This window comes from Cyclopterus lumpus, chromosome 10 (assembly GCF_009769545.1).
Source record: "Cyclopterus lumpus isolate fCycLum1 chromosome 10, fCycLum1.pri, whole genome shotgun sequence".
NCBI classification, from domain to species: Eukaryota; Metazoa; Chordata; class Actinopteri; order Perciformes; family Cyclopteridae; genus Cyclopterus; species Cyclopterus lumpus.
Window position 1 is genome coordinate 1,999,686 of NC_046975.1, and position 24,985 is coordinate 2,024,670.

Genomic DNA, 24,985 nt, shown 5'->3' on the forward strand with positions numbered 1-24,985 from the left:
GTCACACAGCCTGAGTGGTTCCAGGCTGCACCAGAGGGACAGCTCCCTGGTGAAATACACTTTGACTCCATTCCAAGGGAGACGGACTTTGTGTGGTTTGGAGTGTTAGGAAGGGTTTCAAAAATGACCAAGCGGTCGACACCTTCTCAAAAAGACGGAAAGGGCGAAGTAAGTGGACACAAAGTTTCCCAAAATGAGACCCTGCTGGACGGGGACGACAGGAAGGTGGAACTGGGGAAGAAGGTGACCCTGCTCCGAGGGATCTCCATCATCATCGGCACCATCATCGGAGCTGGGATCTTCATCTCTCCAAAGGGCATCCTGAAGCACTCAGGTAGTGTCGGGATGTCCCTCATCGTGTGGATCGCCTGCGGTGTGCTGTCACTCTTTGGTGAGTTGGGTCACAGGTAAATCAGTAGAAGAGAAACATGTATTTCTTAATTTGAGAGTAGCGACATTGAATGGTGGAGGTGAATGTTACTAAACGTGTTTACTGTCAGTACACAGAGGGAATAACTCCTATGAAAATAAAAACAGAAGTCCATTTTCTTGTATTGAACAGTTGATAACTGCATTAGGAATCTGTAGCCTACACCAGCGGGCCCCAACCCCCAACCCCGGGCTGCGGGTCGGTTGGTACCGGGTCGCACAGAAAGAGTGAATGAAAAAAAAAATTAAAAGTCGTAAAAAACTAATTTCGTGACACATCTCAAGAGGTCACGCATTATGTATCAGTAACCTCTTGAGAAAAGCTAGCGAGCTATAGCAAACCCACAAGCCAGAGAAAATTAGTAAAAAAACCAAACGTCTTTGGAGAGCTTCTTTGCGAAGCGGGTTTCTGCAATGACGAAAACTAAGTTATGGAGCAGACTGGACGTAACAAACATGTCGTTGTCTCCCATCACCCCGAGATGGCACCGGCTCGTTGCAGATAAACAAGCTCAGGGTTCCCACTAATTCGGCGTAATGGTGAGTTGTATTTTTATGCACTTTATGCCGGTCGTATCATTTTATTACATCATATTTATTACGTCATATTTATTACGTCATATTTATTACGTCATATTTATTACGTCATATTTATTGTTTGTCCGTGAAAATATTGTCTGACACGAAACCGGTCCGTGACTCAAAAAAGGTTGGGGACCGCTGGCCTACACAACTTGATGCAGGAGTCAGGCCTACCTCACACAGCTGTGCTTGCTTTGCTGCTTGTGCTTGAATATTCATCAATGATGACGCCCACGACTGTATTCTTTTGCAACAGAAATTGCTTCATTGTCAATCCGGTTACTGTGAGATGACAGTGTCTGGCCCTTGGATACATACATATAAACATGTTCATTCAAGCATGAGATAATGTTTTTAACTCACTATTTGTAATGACACTGACTCACTTGTGTTACAACTGATAATCTCATCTCACTATATTTGCAAATAGGAGACACTATTGTTAAATAAGTATGCACAAAAAACAAGTATAAGAATATTGTTCTACCTTTTTAAGATGTATATATATATATATATATATATATATATATATATATATATATATATATATATATATAAATTAACAATAATAATAATCTTATCTGATCTCTGGTGTCTTTCTACAGCCTCCATCCACCCAAACCTCCTCCTTTTGACTCCAATCAATTAAACAAAAGACTAGCAGCGATTGTGTTTGCCACCACAGCGTAACTGGGAAAATGTTATAGAACAATGTAAAGTTGGTTGAAATACTGGTGCTGCAGTGCTGCAGTATTTCTGGGCACATCTGTGTATTCTAGCATATATTGTTGCAGTATCCTTAAATCCTTCAGTTTTTGCACAGTAATGAAAAGTCCAAGCACATTATCCCTGAATACCCTTCCTTAACCCTTCTCTAGCTCCCCTTAATTCATATTCCATTAAGTTGTAATTAAAATGTGTCCACCTGAATTGTTTTTCTTTCTTGAGATCCTGAAAGGCTCCCACAGTCATATATCTGGGTGATCATGGGGCCCGGGAGGGACTGCAAATTTCTATAGATGTGGCTGAGTCAGTTAAACAGACCTGGGACTGTTGTTAGCCGGCCTTCTTGTTTCAGAGCCAGAGCTAATCTGTCACCTCTGTCACTGCAGGAGCCCTGTCCTACGCTGAACTGGGGACTTGTATTAAGAAGTCTGGTGGCCACTACACATATATACTGGAAGCCTTTGGACCTCAGGTGGCCTTCATAAGACTATGGGCTGAACTCATTGCTATAAGGTAATGTCTACCTCCTCACCTCAGGTATTTATACTAACAATGGATCAAATCAACATGTTTCTTCCAGACTCTTCAGATACAGATGCTTGGTCATTTCTAACACACTGAGTACCCTTTAGTGTACTTGTTCCAATGTGCAGGGTTGTCCGATAGACCTCATTGTGACTTATATATGTGATTTAAAATAAGTCAACGTTGACCTTTCCGTTTCACACAGAACATGGACACCGTCTCCTGGGTTAAAGTCCTGTGTCTCAAAGCTTACTTTGTTGCTCTTTATATTACATAACCTGCCTACCTTCTTTACTTCTTTCATAATGTATATGGCCACTAAAGTCTATCATTCACATGTACAACTGAAGGCCTTTTCAGTGGTCACAACACAAAGGATGTCCGAAAAACAGTACTAATCTCGAGGCAATTAAACAAAAGCTTCCTGCTAAAGTTATTCATCCATTAGCCTCATTTGGCAATTTAGCAATTCAGTTTTGTTTTGTATTGTCAAATCTGCGCAACAAATAAAATAATACAATTGATCAGATCCAATGTCTTGATTCATTCTAAGTGATGTCATCAGCCTGGGAAGGCCAAATCAGAGTTAAAAGAGAGAGAATATCAGACACGAAGCACCAATCTAAATGAATTTACAGCTGTTCAATAATATGTTCACTGTCACAACGTTTGCATAAACAGTGGATGGATCATGGCAAAATCAATTCCTCTACTGTTCAACTTTGGTAAACTCACAAATCCCATCCATTTGCCAAACTGCATACTCTCTAGTCTATCAACTGTGACACGGCATGCAATTTTACACAACCGTGCTCCACTAAAGAGGCATGGTGTGCAGTCAGTCATGAGTCAGTGGTACACAAAGATTCCCTTGAATTAAGTGTGTTAACTAAATGTCCGGTGAAGACGAGCAAATGCATTTCACTGTGCCACTTTCTGATCCGACTAGACACTTATGCTGCGTTCACACCAAACACAAAGAAAATGTTCCCATTTCGTTACTCACGGGAGTTTGATCGCGAGTGTTTATTCGCATCACTCGTCCTAGACACGCTTGAGAGGAGCAGGGCCTCCTTTTGTATAGACATATTTCATCAATCATGGCTGACATAACCACTATTGCTGCTTTGTACCTGCTATGGAAGTCCCTTGTATCTCGCGAAACTAATAGCTGTCATGTCGGGGGCTCATAACATCATCCAGAGGCGCTCCGTGAATTCCATTGAGGTGTTCACTGTATGTAGCAAGTCACACGTCGACTGGTTTACCACAGCCGTATGAACACAAAATAAACAATTTAGCTGTGCTTTAATTGCAATATACAAATAAAAGGGATCTTAAATGACTACAGAATGAGGCCGATTTGTACAGACGACAAGCAACACCCCTTTTTAAAATGCTTGTTTTCTCAATGGATTTTGGATGGGTCTGTGCTAGGCTTTGCTAACGTCGACACTCAAAATACCATCAGCCTCGTTATTGTTTGCAAAAGGAGCGTCACCCAAATTGTGCGTATTCGCCTCATTTGCGCCATTGCATAGTTATCTTGGTGCTTGTCGTTTTCTGTGAACACAGCCTAACTCTGGTTGGAGGAATACTCCACAGAGAATGTATTATTACTTTTAAAACAATCTCTGCCTGTAGTCTTTAAAGGTACCTCAAACAGCTAGGCACAGTTATTCTAATGGCATTAATTGACTAGATACGTTTCAAAACACTTCTCAAATCCTGCAGCATGATTCCTTTCTAGATGTTTCTCTAAGAAACCCGTTACACCAGAGCAGATAACTGAACTTTCACTGTGGCTTCCTCATAGCTCCGAACCACTGCTGAAAATAGTGCATGTAGTTATTAATTCATAATTAACAACAGAAAAGTAGATTATGCCGTCATTTTGATACATTTTGGCATCTTCTTGTGCAATATTTTAGGTTGATTGAAACCTTTTCAGAGCTATGTGACAAGCCTTACGAGTTTCAGTCCAACCCAAGCTATTTACACACAATGCAATTCATGATGGAACATTTTGTGTTTCTCCAGCACATCATCTGTTTCATAATTTTGATTAGACTGTGTTGGGTGACGGAAGCCAGCACACCAAGCAAATAAAAGCTGTATCTGTCTGCGACCTTGTGAGGTGAGATAATGAGTTTACTTTAGACTGGTGAGGTGAGAAAATGATCCGTGTGCAGACGTCTATGTACACAGCCATGGTGAACAGTATAAACAATCCAGAGGCTATCTTGAGCTGTCCAATTTTATGCTGGCCTCGGGCTAGTGGGACTCAATGGAAGCCATGGGAAATGAACAGAGACAGAGGCAGAGAATGAAAACAAGAATGAGGGGAGACAAAGAGAGTTTTCCATGGCTTTAGCAGCTCAGTGGCTGCTTTGGGAAATGAGGGGAACACTGATGAGCCATAAGACGAGCCTGTGGGACCAGCCAACCTTATTTGATTCTTATTGAAGGCAAGTCTATAGCTGCCCATCGGATATTACACACACACACACACACACACACACACACACACACACACACACACACACACACACACACACACACCATTGGGTTAGACAAGATCACAGAGGACAAGACGCACATACACATATGTGTGTGTGGTTATTTACAAAGGTAGTCTACGCGTGATTAGTAAAACTCAGCCATGCAGATGTACGTGTTTTTGAAACCTGTGGGCCTTCATATACTACTATAATAAGTCTGAATTTGAACTTAACACTGCATTTGCAGATCTATTCAAATTGTTTGTTTTTTTCACTCTCTTGCCGTCTCTCCTCATGTGGACACATGTGGGATGTGATCATTCACATGACTCATCTGGTTAAATAAAGGTAAATAAATAAACAATGAATACAAATGGAGTCATTTTGAGTGCACCTAATGAATGTAAATCCAATATTCTCTCTCTTGTAGCTCAGCTTTTGGTTTCCACCAACTCTGTTGACGCTAAATGCTCCACTATATACCAGCTAGTCTGTAACTGAGGACTGTGGATTCATTACAGCTTTCACATTGAAGTTGGGGGCTGTACAACCAAAATCGTAGACCTGAGTATTTGTATATATAGTATATCTTCTGTGCGACTGTGGCTCAGTGGAGAGCAGGGTCGACCTTCAGAGGATCGGCTGTTCAATCCCCGGCTCCAATAGCCCATGTCATTGTGTCCTTGGGCAAGACACTTTACCCCAAAATGTCTACGGTGTGTGAATGTTAGCTACTCCTGGTGGGTAGGTGGAACCGTAGCTCCTCCCATCAGTGTATGAATAGATGTGAATGGATGAATGATGACAAGTAGTGTGAAAGCTCTTTGAGTGGTTGGAAGACTAGACAAACGCTATATAAGTACAGGTCCATCAAAGCGCTGAACAAGTACAGGTCCATCAAAGTGCTAAACAAGTACAGGTCCATCAAAGCGCTAAACAAGTACAGGTCCATCAAAGCGCTGAACAAGTACAGGTCCATTAAAGTGCTAAACAAGTACAGGTCCATTAAAGTGCTAAACAAGTACAGGTCCATCAAAGCGCTAAACAAGTACAGGTCCATCAAAGTGCTAAACAAGTACAGGTCCATCAAAGCGCTGAACAAGTACAGGTCCATCAAAGTGCTAAACAAGTACAGGTCCATCAAAGTGCTAAACAAGTACAGGTCCATCAAAGCGCTAAACAAGTACAGGTCCATCAAAGTGCTAAACAAGTACAGGTCCATCAAAGTGCTAAACAAGTACAGGTCCATCAAAGCGCTAAACAAGTACAGGTCCATCAAAGCGCTGAACAAGTACAGGTCCATCAAAGCGCTGAACAAGTACAGGTCCATCAAAGTGCTAAACAAGTACAGGTCCATCAAAGCGCTGAACAAGTACAGGTCCATCAAAGCGCTGAACAAGTACAGGTCCATCAAAGCGCTGAACAAGTACAGGTCCATCAAAGCGCTGAACAAATCCATGTTCCATTGACCATTCCTCCATCACTATGTGTGTATGTTTCCTCTAGGCCTGCAGCGACGGCAGTCATCTCTCTGGCCTTTGGTCAGTACATCCTGGAGCCTCTGTTCATGCCCTGTGGTATTCCCCCTATGGCTGTCAAACTGGCCACCACCATCGGCATAAGTATGTATACCATTAATACATCGGTGTAACTTAATGTCAGAAAGATATTATCCTTTTGACATGTTAAACCCTATCTGTCAATGACAGGAAATGTGCATGTCTCTAAAGGGGGAGGAAGGCAGTGGTGGAAGAGATACTGAAGTGTTTCACTTAAAGTAACAATGTAAAACATACTCCTTCAAGATGCACGCTGGTAGCTCACTGGGTAGAGCGCGTCTCGTGCACACCAAGCACACATAGTACTGCAGTGGCTTGTACATTGTCATTTCTCTTTCATTTGGACCAGGGCACCTTTTCCTGCAAGTCAACCCTCTCTTTCTCCAGCATGTCTCTATTACACAAAGCAGAAATGTTAAAAAAAGTAAAAAACTCCAACACAATTTCAAAGTTATACTTAGTTCAAAATTCTGATTCCAGCGTCAAATCAGCGTCAGTCTTTTTCTGTTTTCAGAATTGGCATTAAAAAGGTTTTTATCTTATCTTATTTCAAAGTATAAAATTATCATACACACAATGTTTTACAAAAAAGTATGAATATATAGAATAGTGACCCAATGGGTGGTATAGTCAGTAAGTTAAGCTTTATTTATTCAGTAACTCTTGTTGAGATAAAGATGTCTTGCAAACGAGACTTAAGAGCAAATGATGTGCACATAAGATCACAACAAGAAAATGCATTCACTCAATGCAACCATTCGACACACACAGCCACACTAATTAAAATGTATGTTATTTCATTATTACATTACTGACTGTTGTATGTGGTTGTTAGGACTCATTTAAACTATTACAAATGTAGTTTGGTAGTTAATTATATAACAACATAAATGTATTCCAGAATTGGACAGTACTTTAGTGAATCTTAGTTAACTTGTGCATTAAATGAAAACATAGACAGTACAGCAGCTGTTTAATACAACCTACAGTGACACTGTTGTTTAATATCTCACGCAAGAAGGTTCCTAACATTGCTGGCTCAAAATCAAATATTCCCTTGACATAATAAATCCACATTGATGCATGTGTTTTTAATTTTCAATTGACTGAATAATTATGTAGTATGTACTGTATGTGTCATATTGCATAACAAGGTAGTTATGTGGCTATCTATAGGAGTGGACACTCCTATAGCTAGGCCAGATGCAGGATGAGAACTTCAATGAGTATATCAGTGAGACATTTAGTTGCAAAGTTACAGAATTTCAAAGATTTTGCAGCTCTAATCCAGTGCATGGATACATTTCTTTCCTTTAATGTCACATTTTCTCAGCTTCCTTCTCAGAATTCAGCAGGCCAGACAATATCATTTTTGCTCAGATCTGTGCCAGTATTACAATCAGCCCCAACACAATTCAATTCAATCCAATTTATTGAGCTGCAAAATCTTTGGACAAAATTATCATCTGCCTTTACAATCTGTACACAAATGACATCCTCTGTCCCGGGACCCTCACATCGGTTCAGGAAAAAGTCAGACATGCCCCAGGCCCATTCACCATCTTGACTGACCTAACTCTTTGCTTATTGAACGACACACTACTTGCTGCATTGGCACTGAATGTTGTCACTGGCCATACACTGTGTGCTATGAAAAGTCCTTCTGTCTTTCTCTGTCCCTGTAGCTTCTATTATGTACCTGAACAGTATGAGCGTGACATGGACAGCCAGGATACAAATCTTCCTCACCTTCAGCAAGCTGCTGGCTATCAGCATCATCATAGTACCTGGAATGTACCAGCTCTTTAAGGGTAAGACATCTACATCTTCACCACCGTCAGCATCATCATCACCATCATCACCATCATCCCCATCATCACCACCTCTAATGGGCTCTATTGGTATTATTCTAGAGCCCACATACTCCAAGATATATACCGGCTTTACTCAACTCGACTCACTCTTTTTTGGTTTTCCATTAGCAGAAGTTGTGGATAGTACCTGGTACTTGTTGGTACCATGTTGGTGGTATACTCGGTGCTAGAAGGTGAAGTCAAAACACTGCAGACTACTGATTGTTCGGAGAGAATTTTCACGATTGAAACACAGGACATTCTGCACAAGCTCAGCTAACGACAATAAAGACCTCAGTGGTTTTTCTTTACTCAACCAAAATTTCTAAACGAAAATGTCAGCCTGCAAACGTTTGCTATTTACTTCGCCATACAACTGACAAAGATTTCCCTCTGTTTAGTTGCAGATGAAAGGATTCAGCCAGTGTCTCATTGAAGATGATGTCACAGCAGTTTCATGCTGCCTTCAGCTGAGAATTCCTCCTACACTATCCGTACTATCCGCAATGGAAAAGGAATTAGGGAATAGGACCTGGTACAAATGTGAGTTGAGTCGAGTTGAGTCGAGCCCGACCAAACCAAATGAGGTGTTATGCTTGATGTATTTGTTGTAAATGGTAAATGGATCTGTACTTGTATAGCACCTTTCTAGTCTTCCGGACACTCAAAACACTAATTGTCATCATTCACCCATTCACACCCATTCAAACACTGATGGCAACGGCTACCCTAACCGTACCCATTAGGACTAACTACCTCATTCATAGTCCACACATACACCGTAGGGACAGCCTTTGTAGACGAGCTACAGTGCAGGCTGGTACTAGCACGATTCGTGCATGCCAAGCATACTTAGTACTCAGTGGCTTGCACATAGCATGTCCTTTCTCTTTGATTTGGACCTGCGGTTTTCAAATCTATTGTCAGGCTTGATTGCTGTATTTGATTGCTGTCCCTCGAAGTAATTAGGTTGTTGTTTTTGAAACAGATGTAAGGAACCGGTGAAATACCACCTCCTGGCTCATGTCCAATCATAAGCCGGAGCCTGGCGCAGTCACATTTTGCTAGCTACAAACACCATCTCTACGGATGCTCTTTGCACGATTTTAAGAAGTATAAATCACTTCTTACACTTAAATCCTTGTTACTGTTCTTCAGAGACATTCTTAGACTTCAGCTGTAAAAATTAACAACATTTATCTCAAACAACAAAAACATGTAATATAAATATAACCTTGAAGCCTTGCAGTCCATGATACACAGCTGCTCACAGCAAGCAACAGCTCAAGCATTTCCCAATGTCCTCACTGCTGGTGTTAGAGGAGGCCCTCCATTACAGCGCATGGAGACCGTCTTCAGCTATGGACCTCACTTTTAAATCTGCTTATGCATATGCAATTTTGGTAAACGTTCACCTATTGATCCTATGACTCTCCAATATAGAAAGGATAATAGTGATAACAGTTCATCTTCTAATCTGTATGTCAATGTAAACAAAGGCCCGAGCACAGATGACCAGGCTTCTGTCTGTTTTTGGAGGTTTATTGGTGTTTATTTAGTTTTATTGCCCTTGTTTAATCCTACGTGGATCAGGCCCCTGTTGAGAACACGGGTCCTTGGCATAGCATAGTTGTCTCACTCTTACATGCAGATGTTTAAACCAACAGATGAGTAAACTATATCTGTTTACTATTTAATATTGCATGAACTAGTCTTCATGACTTATTCATTTGAGAGTATGATTTATCAAAAACTGTACTGTACTCCCGATGAAGTTTAACGACGGACAGCCAACTATTTTGAATTCACTTCTGCATCTCTTCACAGAGTGATACTTACAAACAATTTGTGGCTGTCAACATTTTTGTTATAATTATAGTCCTATTAGATTCTTTATGAGCAGTTTGTGTTCATAAATCTGAGCTCCTATATAAAGCAGAACACTGATTACATTGAGAGTGATTTAATCTGCCTGAAGTATCTCTTTTGGAGAGATGAAGCTACTATGCCAAGCTAATAAGGCAGAGTACTGCTGCATTCATCTGTTTTATTGTTGAAACTACTTTTATGTTTACTACTATTGTTATGACTATGATCACCTCTGGTCTTGTGTAGTAACTATTTGCACATATCAATCAATTGCTGCAATAATCACTCGTTATTGAGGAGCAATTATGTTGCTTCAAAATGTCAGCAGGAATAAATATATGTCTACACACGCCATTTAAATATTTGTAACTTCTTAACTGTGTGTGTGTGTGTGTTTGTGTTTGTAGGAGAGACCAGGAACTTTGAGAATGCCTTTGAGCTGAACAATGCGAAGCTGTCTGAAATGCCACTTGCCTTCTACTCCGGGATGTATGCATACTCTGGGTGGTAGGTATGGTCCTCACACACACACCACACACTCTCAATTACCTTACAAGCTTTCTTATACCTGGCCAACGACAGAGAGGCTGTGATTCAAACCAAATTGCATTATCGAATCTAAACCATCTAAATATACGATCATACTGCAGCCATGACACAACAGCCAGACTCGAGCTATCCTTACGAGATCTTTCAGACTGCCCGTAGATCTCTCCTCCGTCAGCGAGGGCCAAAAACAGCATACACCAATGTAATAGTCTACCAACCCTCTCATTATCAGCAACCTCCTTCCTGTCAGTCCACAACTCACAGTAGTTGTCGATTCGGCCGTATCCACGTGCACAAATCCGGAGACTGGAACGTCGGCGACCTCCAACGATTTCTAGAAGGGAAAGGTATTCCCTTCTTCAAAACCAAAGATACGGTCACATTATTCTATTCCCTAGAACCAACCATAGTCAGTATCGTCATGCATGAAGGGTAACCCCCCCACCCCACCCTTACTGGTGGGGGCCAGGTTGTATTTTCACCTGTGCCTGCTCTCTCTCTCTGTCTCTCTCTACCTTTACTGCTGCATCTTAGCAGCTTGTTGGTCACGCTACTGCAAGGTATGCCCCTTCTCACAAAGTCAGTTGTCTACCACCTCGCTAACATCCCTCTTCCTCATGCAACGCCCTTTATCACACGCTATACAAGTACAGAGCATTTCCCATTTACTGGCACATTCAAAGTCTTGCCCATTCATCCAGACTTTTGCTGGAAAGGAGCTTAATATCTTTAAGTGGTCTCAGTTTGATATATATATATATATATATATATATATATATATATATATATATATATATATATATATATATATATATATATATATATATATATATATATATATATATATATATATATATATATATATATATATATATATATATATATATATAGTTTTGTCTTCACTTCAGTTCTGTATACATTGCACATGATTGATCATTTATTGATCCTTGGAGGTAATACAATAACTGTTTCCTTTTGCAGGTTCTATTTGAACTTTTTGACAGAGGAGGTAGATAACCCTGAGCGGTAAGTTTAATAAATGTATTGGCTGAATTTAAAACCCAATGGAAAGCAAAAAATATTTTAAATTCAGCAGTAGTTGCACAAAGGTCAAATTACACCATAATACTGGGGAATATTCTTAAAGCAGCAATAATCATAATTCTGTATCTAAACAACTAGACTACTTGTTTATGGAAGGAGTCGCTCGTGATGAACTCATAAGGAGTTATCTCCAGCTTGGCAGCTCTAATTTGCTCAAATTCAGTTTATTCTTTTGGTTTTTAAGTTGTCAACTTTATTGAATTGGTTCACTCTCATGGTTCTCATCAACCAGCAGGCTTCTGTTTTCAGGGGAAACCCGTTGTACACTACTACCTGCTGAATAGCTAACATACACTGTTTTTGACTTGCTGGTGTGAACACAGGTGAGAATTTAGCAGCTAAAGAGACCAGAAACCAAACTAAAATAGTCAAATAATGATGTTGTACTGTGAACAATTCACACAGTGAATAAAGTAGGTATTGTGTGTGAATCAAAACCTGTCTCATCTGGTTGTGTCATAGAGCTCCATTATTGTCTACAAACACATTATTTAGCCACACTGTTGCACTGGAAGTCATGATCCTTCATTACTTTGTACACACACACTGTAAATGTTTGACTCAATCCCTGCTGCAACACATAATAATTAATAATATATCCTTTATTGATCCCACAGTGGGGAAATTCTTCTCTGCATTTGACCCATCCTTAGTTATCAGTGGGCTGCAGTAATGCGTCCGGGGAGCAACTGGAGCTCCCCGACCACTCTCCCGATGAGCTACAGCCACCCAAATACTCATTAGAGCACCCAATGTGGATTAGTCCGCCACTTAAAATAGTCCCCAATAAATGCTTTTCAATTGTCTCCTTTTTTAGTAGGTTTTTTTCAAAAATACAGTGTCATCTGGTTAAGAAATGAAACTATATGTTGTTCATGTCTCCAGTAGAAATCAATAATCCAGAAACAGCAGGATAGCAGCTTTTATTTAATAATTCATGGTATATCCTCCTGAAATATGTTAACTCTGTGCATTTATTGGCCCCAGCAAGTGTTTTACTTAAATGAATAATATACAGATAAAGAGGATGTCAGAGTTCATAACAGAGGTAAAATAAAGGTGAATGAGATGCACCAGTGAATTACAGCATAACAGTACTGCTTCTGTTATTATCCCTCATGCCATCAGGACTATGCCATTAGCAATCTATATCTCCATGGCGATTGTGACTTTCTGCTACGTGCTGACCAATGTGGCATACTACACTGTGATGTCAGCAGACGAGATCCTGGCCTCAGATGCAGTCGCTGTGGTAAGTAAAACTAATGGAATGGCTACAACAATATTGCACAAGGAAAACACATCATATTTTACCCATTGTAGTAAGTTGCTCAGATTGCCTTAGGATTTAATGGAGATTTGTAAAAGTTTGTGGCCTGTGTTAAAGTAGGGTACAGTTTATTTCATGGAGCTTTTGCTTTCTGTTTTTTCTTCTTCTCCAAAGTCTCTTTTTGTTGTTGGAGCAGCTGATAACGGCTTAGGTGTGAACTGACCTACTTAGAGCGCTTTATTTGTGATCACCCAAGACACATGTTGATTCCAGGTCTGACAGATCGGCTGTGCTGCCGCTGTTAATGTGTTTGTTACAGCCCAACACTATGCATGTTAATGTTGCGCTTCTAGTCCTAACCAATGACAGCAATATGGTCTCCACCATGGAGTTCTTGGTAATTTTAGTCCCTGGACTACCTTTTAAGGGACTAAAAGGTTCCTCCGTCCCATTGTTGTCTGTGATTCCATGAAAAACATCAACACGCCAAGCTGGACTGTTGGTAGGAGACAATGTAAATGTGGATAGCTTTGCTTGAGTGTATGGATAAGGTAACTCTGCTTAACAAACATCATGTCAGAAGTTAAAGTGATTAGGCAGCATATAGTTTGAGGTTTACGCTTCTTCCCTCTAGTGTCTCTATCTGGTAGCATCGTTTTGGATTTTATTCAAATCAAATGTTTTATTCTTGTTTTTACTTTTTTAAATAGGACTTTGGGTAACATACTTTATAGGTTAATGCACAACACCCTATATGCTGTTTTAGTTATTTTTACATCATGCAATATGCCTAGGTGCAGGCCATTTCAGTGTGAAATCTGCAGTTTTATTTAGTTCTACAACATTTATCAGACATTTTCCTATAGTCATTTCACGACTTTATCTGTTCTTAGATGAATTGATCTTTCACAGTTTGTCTGGTATTTGGAGGTCACTGATTGACAGTATGCAATATTATCATCATGTAAAAATGACTGCTCCAATAATTATACCTAATATATTGTTTGTAAATCATGGTTAGCCAACCAGTTGGAGTTGTGCTCCAACAAGAACATTATCACACTTCAAACTGTGTTTGATAGGGCCAAACTTGAAGCGCTGCTATCAAGAATTCAAATCTAATAACTTTTCATCCAAGCTACTCAGGCTGCTCAATCAATATGCCACACAACTGGCATTATTAACTATACCCTTATTTCAGGGTGCACTGGTATACATTTGTACCACCATCAAAAAACAATTTCAAAAGGTGTCCTTCATATATCAAGAGGGTCCAACTGCAGACCGTCACATCTGGGTACCCTAGAGCTGCAGCCTTTTCTCCTGTACAGGACAACATCAGCAATATGTCTTTTGTCAGGTAGCAGCCAAGGACAAACCAACATCTAGTTCAACTTTACTTCTTGTTGTAAGATAGAAATGCTCTGCCGAACCAGCAAGTAAATACTAAATGCTAAATGTGTTGATTTTGGGTAGTCCAGGTGACGTTAGCTAACAAGAATGTTAGCTTCGAGGCAATAAACAGGGATGGGAAGATGACTAGAATATCGAAGTAAAAGTACTGTCACTTTAAAGTAATTTTACTCAAATTAAAAGTTCTGTAACATTATTCTGAAATAGGATGAAAAAGTAGGTCAGATAAAATGTACTCTGACTAATTCTGTGAGACTCCTGCAGCCTTCACTAGAATTAACCTAGAGTGTGAAAAGACAAAACTAAGTCAATTAAATCCAAATGATGAACAATAAATAGAAAGTCTATGGAAACCAGGGAGGGTGCAAGCAGCCTCATCAAGCCACATCGAATAAACAGCTTGACACTCCTTATTAAATCAACAGCAGAATTGAACACCACAGAGGCAGACGTCACCGAGATCTGTAAACAATACAAACTCCACAGTGGCTACTTGTAACAAACACACTGGTGATAAAAGAAAGCACTTAAAGGTGGAGTCAGCAATTCTGGAGAGCCCTCAAACAAATACACCATTCCCACCAGTCCTTCAGAACGTTAGCCTGTGAGCATGTGCCAAAAGTAGGATCTGTCTCGACCCCTCTGCCTTTCTCTTGACACATCCATGGCATATCCTCTGTCCTGTGCACCATCAATGCTATTTACAGCCAGGCCGGTGTATGAACACCGGATTTATTTTCCTTTTCACTTTTCATTAGTTCAATGTTAGTGTATTTTCTTTGTATATTTCTAAACTCAAACTGCCTTCAAAAAGTAATACATACAATACATTCAGAGGATATCCCTACTGTGACGTCAGTGACAAACACAAGATTATTATCATCATTTATGGTTATAGTTCTAACATATAATGTTTGCCTCAAGTTGGATCCTACTCTGTTCCTTTCACAGCGAGCTAATGTGTACAAACTTCTTTTCAGTTATATTTGCCTGGTCGGGCTTAATTAGAAAGTCACATATCCATGTTGTTTTCTTTCATATGGGATATTATTACATTTATCTTTAATAAGAAGTGTACTGTTATTTTCTGAATTTAGGAAGAAAGTAAACTATTTGTTTTTATTCTTTCGGGGCTACAAAGTAAGTGATGCACTTAACTTCTGGGGACCTTAAATGAGTGTATTATGTGCATCATGTGTATCCCCTGCCAGACGGCAGCAGTATGAACAGGTTGTGGCTGGGTGGGTTTTGTCTTTTAATATCCTTTGAATCTTTTAATGTCCTTTAAGCTCCTACTCGTGTCGCCAACATCACTGAAGCTCAGTAGATGGGTACCAATGATGTTCTGGGTGGTTTTAATCTCCCATGTAGAAGCCTGCCGTCCTGTGACGTCATTATACATTCTTGTAAAAAATGCAGTCTTTCATAGGTTTTGCTATGCATGCTGGATGAAACCAGTCAGAGGGTTATTGCTCTTCTGTAAAAGTTAACGAGAACTTTTTTTTCCAAAATTAACAATCAGATTCAATCACATTCAAACACAAAAACAATATCTCTCCTCAGTGTCATGGGAGAGGAATTTTTCAGTTAAAACATCCCCGAATCATAACGGCACACATTGAGATCTGTTTTATTTACATGGTAAAATACATAATTTTCAGGAATAATCCTATTTCCAGACTGTAGGTGGAATGCATGAAACCTGGGTTTATGACAAATTGTATGACCATTTTCTTTAATTCTTCCCTGTGCTGTTAGGTATATTTAACATTTTTATTTAAATAGAAGTCAAGCGTAACAGTATTGCATCATCGTGGAGTGGTGGCTTAGAAATGATCCTCAGTGACAACAATATTTTAGTGTCCATTTGTATAAGACTACAAATGCACATGTTTCCCTTGCAGCCCCTGCTTGCCCATACAAGCGTGGACTGTGATTAATCAGCACTGAATGGCTTCATGAATAATAAGCAGCTTTTTCTCCCACTTCTGCATGACCCATTTAAGACAATTACTGCCAGCAGCTCTGTCAACTGCTCACATTTTATCTTACCAACGACAGCTGATTAAATAAGACAAGCTACAATTCACTAAACTGATAGCTGAACACTTTCATACATTCACAGTGGAACCCTGCTTCCCTTTCATACTATAGCTCACATGTAGCAGAAGAGGCTCTACCCGTTTGCTTTCTTTACAACGTTGTCAGTGTGTTGTTCAGAGTCAGGACACAGGAGGCTGGAGGCTGGAGGGAGAACAGTCACCTATACCTTCCAAAAAGTTCAAATGCAAATGTGTGTTTCTTTTGTTGGAACTAGTTCCTGAGCAAGCTGCTAAGGACAACGCTACTAAGTATGGAATGCTTAAAGAGACGAAACCAGAGGCACCCTGTGTCTCCTCATTTGTTCTGTTGCCATCTGGGTGGCGGATTTGCCGCCCTCTAGTCACAAATACAGCCATCAATTCATCCGTCTGTGTGCCCGTCTGTCTGTGTGTGTGTGTGTGTGTGTGTGTGTGTGTGTGTGTGTGTGTGTGTGTGTGTGTGTGTACGTATATCCATCCGTCCGTCCGTGCATGTGTATGTAGAGTTTCTCAACCCATAAGCCAGCTACCATGATAACCAAAAGAAAGATCTAGCGATAATGTTATAAATCCTCATGAGAAATTGTAGCCACAAGGTAACCAACCACAAGGTACCCGGTTCGATCCCCGCTCTCCTCATAGTTCATGTTGTGTCCTTGAGCAAGACGCTGAACCTCCAGTTGCTCCCCGGGCGCTTCACTGCAGCCCACTGCTACTTAACTTTTTAAAACCAACCTATTTTTTAGGTTTCTGCTTGAAATAACATACCCAAACTAAAAAGGGTGTATCTCAGCAACCACAAATTATTATATTTGAATAATGTTGGTGTTATAATAAAGGCAACCCATGTGTGCTTTTGTTTAGATGTGTAAATATTAGTATATATGTTACTGGTTTACTGGTTTAGAGAAAATAAAGATGAAAGACAGCAAAAGTTGAATTTTTAGGTTCACCTAGGAAAGAAAAGCAATTTCAGGATGATTATCTCTTGGAAGGATGCACAGAAACAGCAGAGCACAGCAGACATCATAATACAATGTGGCCAGTCTCTCTGCAAAGTTTGACTTTGAAAAAGTAAAGCAGAACAAAAGTTAGAGAGGTTTTAGTACAGATTAATTAGGCAAAATGGGCATTTGGGCACCATCTGTGCAATTAGAATTTTCTCATGTACAAAACCATATATTTCACTATATAAGCAACATTTGTGACTGTAAAGCGCTAAAAGCGACTCATGTTGCTGTGTTCTTTGGCTCATATCTCGGTGATGCTTTGGTGCAAAAAGGATTTTCTAAAGATGTTTAGAATCTGTGTTAAATCCTCTTGCTTTTTGCTATCTGGCTTTTTCTGATAGCACCGAGCTACGGGTTGCTAGTTCCGAAAACGTGGGCTGTGGGCCGAGTGGGCTGACTCCTGACAAAATGATTCATAATTCTTTCAGTTGGTGTTTGAGTTCTGTGGAAATGGCTTACTGATTCTTGTAGCCCAAGTTCTGTTGTTTAATTTGATGTACAACATCAATATATTTGCTCATGTTTATTGTAAGGCTTTACACAGTCTAACTATAATGTGTACATCGACCCCCAATTGGGGGCCACGGTTTTCAGGATGGGTACAATGCAGAGAAGAATTTCTCCACTGGGATAAATAAAAGTTAACATTTCTTTTCTTTTAAAATAAATTAATGAATATTATACCATGAGTGAGAGCAGATACATACTTCTGATATATGTCAGTCACTTATTACATCCTTTAAGCAACACATATTCTTGGTCACTTTGCCCCCTCTCTGTCTCTCCCTGTCAGACCTTTGCAGAGAAGATGATGGGGAACTTCTCGATAGTGGTGCCGGTTTTTGTGGCCTTGTCCTGCTACGGATCCATGAATGGTGGTGTCTTTGCCATATCCAGGTAAAGATACTTCCTCTTTGTTGGCCTTCATATGCACTGATGATTTGTTCACTTGTATAACGCTCTAGAAAGAATAATGACTGGTGTCCTGGTAGTTAGTAGTAGATTCCCAAATAAAGGTTTGTATTCAAATAATGGCTGAGTCTCAAATAATAGTTGTGTGTGAGGCCCAAAGGAACAAATAAAGTAGGTCACTAGTACACAAAAAAGTCCTTGAGGTGGTGAAATTTTTGGTGGTGATTTATTTGTCAACGTTACCTTTTTTATTTGAACCCAAATGAGACTCTTTCCATAAACCTATCTAAGTAGTTTTGTTGCCTTAACTTAACTGGTTGTTTCCTGTAAAGACAGAAGTTTATTTTGAAAAGACTGGATGCATGTAACAAGTGTAATTGACCCGTGTGGCTGGCTTTTGTAGAAATACTCACGTAGGATACTTTATGAACCGTTGTATGAGGATAAGTTGGCTGATGCGATTACAAACAAGACAAGTTTTGCAGCTGAGAGCAATATGCCTTTTCATGCATCTGTTTACAATTATCCTTGTGACAAAGTATTAATGCACATGAGGCCGACTTTTAGACACCGAATGATGTCACAATCAGAGTGGGGGAATTCAACTTGTCAGCCAGTTGATGATCAGTGTATGTGTAATATATATATGTATAATGTGTCTGTGTGTTCACCAGGATGTTCTTCGTTGCATCCCGAGAAGGACAGCTCCCTGAGATTTTGTCTATGATCCACGTCCGCAGGCACACTCCATTGGCTGCTGTCCTCATACTGGTCAGTTTACTGCAATATGAACAATAATGAAAAACATCAACAGCTGATCATTGGAAGAAAACTGACAACACAATATTACTCATACCCCCATTTTAAATAAACTCATTGACAACAACAATTACATATAACATTTAATAACAATCTATCAGGACATCAATACTTATGTTGAAAAAAATTAATTAAAAGTTAATTATTATCAGTATTATTATCAGTGGTAACATATTGTGAAGCATAATGTTGTTGCTGTGGTGTTTGAGGTGTCCTGGTAGTAGAGTGTAATGTACACCTGCCAGCCAATCATAAATGTGATCAATTTGACCGTGGCAGAAATAGGAGCGTCTACACTCGCCATTTAAATATTTTTAACTTCTTAAATGTGTGTGTGTGTGTGTGTGTGTGTGTGGGCAGTACCCCATCACCATTCTCCAGGTGTTTGTGGGAGACATCTACAGCCTGTTGAACTTCATGAGCTTCCTGCGGTGGCTGTTCATCGGTCTGGTGGTGTTGGGCCTAATCTACCTCCGATATACAAAACCTGACCTGCCCCGCCCCTTTAAGGTCAGTGTTTCCACCCCTGTCCTCATCTGTAGCTGTGCTCACACTGATCTGAATCTGTGCCATAATATTGGTGAAATAAAGACCACTCACCTTTGTTGTATTTCACAGTTACTCATTATGTAGAATGAGTTACTTCCACAAGAAGTCGACTAGAACAAATATGTGTATATCTGCTTGTAGACAGTATATAGATAGTAATAACTGACGACCCTTCTGACTTCTGACACAGGTGCCGCTCTTCATCCCAGTGGTGTTCTCCCTCACGTGTTTCTTCATGGTCTTTCTGTCTCTGTACTCGGACCCGGTCAACACAGGGATTGGATTTGCCATTTCCCTCACTGGCATCCCTGCCTACTATATCTTCATTTACTTTAAGCACAAACCAAAGTGGCTTCAGAGGGCTTTAGGTAAGTTGTTGCTTGTACAATGGACCATGACATTCAGCAGCACATGACTGGATTAGATGGATCTGTTTTGTGATACATGGTCATATTGAACCTGTATTACGCATCACAGAGGTAAAGGATCACTCCACTCATTTGTCACCACACAGCTGGAGAATGTCTTCTGTGGTTGTAAAGAGTTCATTCGATAGATAGAACATTTTAAAGTGGGGGCTTAGAGTTAGGGCGAGGGTATTTATCGGGCATGGGAAGTCTAATGCATGATGCTGAATTGCATTATGGGAATTGTATTTGTGTGTTTGAAGTTTGATTTCATAAATGGAACCAAAAGTTAGATGATCTTCTTGACCAATTTTTAAAAAAATAATAATTTAACTTTTAAGTCACCCAATTGAACACAAAGACATCATTATAGGAGGAGCTCTTTACATTATATATATACATATTATTTATATTATGTGTTTTATTGTGCACTAAACATAAAAAAGCATACTGTTTTCAAAAGTCCCCGAGTAACCCCAATGGTTTTGCTAAGGTTATTGGATTATTTGATTAGTTACACAATTTGCTTAGTTACACAATGTTTTTTCTGAGACTCATACTGATAGATTGATTCATTATCTTCAAATATTTGTGTGTATCTGTTTGATCTGTATGCTGGAGCTAGGTAACTAAGAATTGCACTGCACGTTTTACTGCGTATGATTGATTTGCCAATGTATGTAATCTCCTGTGTGGAGAAGGGAGGAAGAAACACCTCATCCAGAGGTTAAAAGTTGATCCAAAAAGCCCATCCATATTGTTGGGGGCTCCCAGGAGATCATCCAGATCATCCTGCTCCTTGGGAGCTTGGTGAGACATCACACTGCCCGTGGCCATTGTAAAACATCCCACAGCTTTGAAGCAAATGTGAGTGACAGCCTGGAGTTACAACTTCCAGGTCTTTGCATGATGCCATTGATCCAAAACACATGTATTCAAATAGACTCATATTAGGAAAAAGACATCTTGAAATCAGGGCAGCTCGTGGTGTCGTGGAGGTCGCCTCGCATTAAGAGGGCTCCGTGTTTTGTGTTGAGTTTGCTTGTCTCCCTGTGTCAGCGTGGGTTTTATCCTGGTTTTCCAGTTTCTTCCTACTGTCCAAAGTCGCGCAGGTTAGGTTAAATGTTTACTCTAAATTGCTCATATGTGTGAATGTGAGCGTGAATGGTTGCATGTCTCTATGTGTCAGCCCTGTAATATTCTGGCGACTTGTTCAGTGTGCCTTCGTGTCAGTTGGGATGGTCCCCCGCGACCCTGAAAAGGAACGCGGTTAAAGATAATGGATGGATGGACGTTTGTTAATTAGAGGATCATTTTTTGGAGGTAAATTAACTTCCCAGTTCTGACAGTTTAAAAACATTAGGTGCTAAAAGTTGTCAAATGTACTAATAGCAGAATCCATAGTTACTTTCCTTGCTCCGTTCCATTGAGAATGAGACCGAGGCTAGATCAAGGGCAGGAGGAAATGCTAGTGCGATTGCTCAATGGGTCCATGCATGTAGAAGATGGCCGGAGAATCTTTACTCGTAAGTCAAACTTTTTTGCTTCATGCACCAATTTTCATAGAAATTAACCTTCAATGCTGTATCAACTTCTCTTTATACATCCATAGTTGCACTTCCCTGAATGAGACTTTTCATTTTGTCGATGCTAAAATTCAAAATGTCCATCTGATGCCATGGGTCGGGGGCCTTAGGCTGGAGCATTTTACGATGGTAAGATGTCTCCATTTCTCAAGGTGCAGACCTTGAGAAAATCCACCAGACCTGCACCCTTGTCTTCAATCACTGCCACCAGGATAGCAAAAACACACTGGCAGATGTCTGGTTGAGTTGGAATGACAAAGAGTCATATGTGACGAGTTGGGATGAGAATATCTATGGAATTGAATTAAAAGAAGTCAGTTTCAGTTTTATAGGAGTCTGTTCCAGATATATACTATATATATATATATATATATATATATATATATATATATATATGGCAAAGAGGAAACGCTGATGACACAGCTGTGATGACATCGGTGTGATGACACATTTTTTAATATATCCTTGATATATTCTTAAGGTGATAGTAGACTGACTTTGTACTGGTCTTAATGCGGTTATTGAAATTAAGGTCTGAGTCCCTGACGACATCAAGATTTCTACCAAAAAAAACCTAAGCGCTGACTTTTTTCTTCTTTGGTCCAAAAACACCTACCTCAGTCTTGTCTTAGTTTAATTGAAGAACAGTCTGGATCATCCACAAGTTGGTTTACTCAGTGCTTGTATTGGACTATTGGATTATTGTTATGTAAATGCATGTGGAATCTACATTATTATGGTAATTCTTTTGTTTTTGTTTCCCATAATCTGAGCCAGTGGAATGTAGCCAGAATGGAGCCTTGGGGATCTCCACATGTCATATTTGTCCTCTCACATGTGTTACCTGTATTGTCTATAGACACAAAGCCACTTTAGTATCATGCAAGAAAGTCCCAGTTTTACGGCTCTTCTGGTGATATGTTGAATGTCCACTGACAGAACTAAGGCTGAGCTTCTGCCACTATCTGTATTGAAGTGGATGTCCTTGAAGACCTCAACAAGATGCAGCCTCACCGCTGTGGTGTGGTTGAACACCTGATTGGAAGACATCAAAACTAGTTTAATGTTAAGAAATTTGCATTTCAATGATTTTACCAATAAACAGGAGATCAACATAGAGATGAGTAGAAGACGCAGCCTGAATAAGTTAGAATTCCACCTAAGAAAACATACAATGAGTAAAGAAGTCTACGTAATATGATGCGTGGTGGGTGAGGTGTACATGTATGTGATCCTCTGCAGTTGCCTGAATAGTTCTGTACCATGTCAACACAGAACATTTCAATTTGACACAGAGTGCAAATAATTCAAGTATGACATTAGTAAACAATGAGGAAACCCTTTCAAAAAACCTAAACTTTTTGTATTACGTTTTTATTTTGTTACTATCTTAAAAGGCCTGTTCATATATAAGGAAAGGTCTAATTTGTATGTTAGACAACCATCGATGTGCCTTTGATAGTCTTTTAGACAAAGAATTATTAAAGATGTGCTGGGAAAAAAAGAAAGCATTAATAACTATCGCCCAATTGCATATTTTTACTGAATATTGGCCAGTTCTGATCGTTGTCCAGTCAATGCGAGAATCCCCAAAATTGTACTTTTGTCATTTTCCAAATGTTTCAATAACTCCAAGGTCAGAAGGCAGCCAGCTACCACATACGTCTTTGAATAGCCGAAAAATAGAAAATGATTTACTAATGTTCGCCTTTAAAACAGCTTTTCCAAAAGCAGGTTAACAGAAAGTCAAAAGTTCAAGATAGCTCTCTATCTGGGGATTACCCTTCTAGAACTTTTCTTTTTAATGGTTTAAAATGACTTTAGTCAATTGTATCTTATTACCAAGTTGTTTCAACCTTGTAAATGTTCTTTGTGAATTCATAACACCCTTGTTTTTTTCTCCACAATTTTCTTTTAGACCGCCATATTTATAAAATGAGAGATGACGTAATTGTATTTCTTTGTGTCTCCAGATTCCTTCAACAGAACCTTGCAGATCATCCTGGTTGTGGTCCCTGCTGAGCAGTAAAGGTTCAGATCATCACCTCCTTGGTCCAATGTATCACACATACATGTATATACTGAGCTGATCTCTAGCTCTCTAAAACTCATTTAGACATGAATGTATCTGCTGAATGTGAGTGAGTTAACGTAATGTGTTTTAATGACTAATAAAGACTTGGGAGTATTATGATTGTTTTTGTCACCGTAAATGCCATCTGATCACCCTTTTCTTCTCAACAACTACTAACTGTGAGTCTGAACAGAGGAAGTTCCTCCACAGTATTCAACAAATGTCTGGACTAATGTGATTTTATCAGAATATGATTCTTTATACAAAAGTCAAAGTAAAGTCTAAGCAACCACAGACTCAAGTGTGTTATTTCCGTAGCTTAATCATTGTTTGGTGGTAGTATCATATCATGTTGTTGGTTCAGACTTGGATCCAGTTGCAACACCAAACCTTGCTCCATGGCTAACAAATCTAACCTTGAGCCTATCCTTGCTTTTTTTAACTGTGTTATGTGTGTGCTGGGAATCAACATTTTTAATTTCCTTCAGAGAAACCAACTCTTACACATGATATCTATTGTACTTCTGTCCATCCTGATAGAGGGATCCTCCTATGTTGTTCTCCCTGTTGTTTTTTTGGGGGATGTCGTATGTGGACAGATTGTAAAGCCCTCCGAGGCAAATTTGTGTTTTTGGGCCATACTATATTCATTAAATTGAATTAAATGTCTTTAAGTATTCATTGAACAGACACTTGGAATAATTCAGCTGAATTGATAGTCTTTCCCCACAGATGGTTGAGAGGTCTAACCACAAGAAAAGGTTTAACAGAGCCTTTATTTACATAAATGTGTCCACCGAAGCACCAATGCCACGATGCCAGGCTTGGTAGATGCATGACAGGTGTTGTTGTCTCCAAGGAAGTGGGTGAACGGGCGAGAACAGGATGACACAACAGCAGTCAGACATGACACATTTGATAGGATACATTTGTTATCTGGGCCTGGTGAGTTTGTGAAGTCAGGATGAGCCGTCTCTCATGCACACAATGTTCAGAGTTAAGCAATACAAGTTACAGAACCAGAAGAAAAGTCTCCACAACAATGCGCTGTCAGTTTAGGTAGCTATATTTTCTCTGCCAAGCAAACCCAATTTGGCCGCACTGTTTTATTTGTTTCATTGTTTGGTGATCCTCTCTGAAATATGCTTGATCTCCTGAAAGCCTGTT

General features: G+C 39.7%; 1 protein-coding gene across 1 annotated transcript; it reads left to right on the top strand.

Moving 5' to 3' along the window:
• Positions 1 to 24,498, top strand: slc7a11 (solute carrier family 7 member 11). The gene is made up of 12 exons (XM_034543494.1): positions 1 to 391; positions 2,124 to 2,250; positions 6,270 to 6,385; positions 8,008 to 8,133; positions 10,452 to 10,551; positions 11,575 to 11,619; positions 12,826 to 12,949; positions 18,265 to 18,368; positions 19,058 to 19,154; positions 19,563 to 19,712; positions 19,942 to 20,119; positions 23,718 to 24,498. Exons 1-12 carry the CDS (start codon positions 124 to 126, stop codon positions 23,771 to 23,773), a joined length of 1,491 nt encoding a protein of 496 aa, XP_034399385.1. The 5' UTR covers positions 1 to 123; the 3' UTR covers positions 23,774 to 24,498.
• The last annotated feature ends 487 nt before the right edge of the window (positions 24,499 to 24,985 follow it).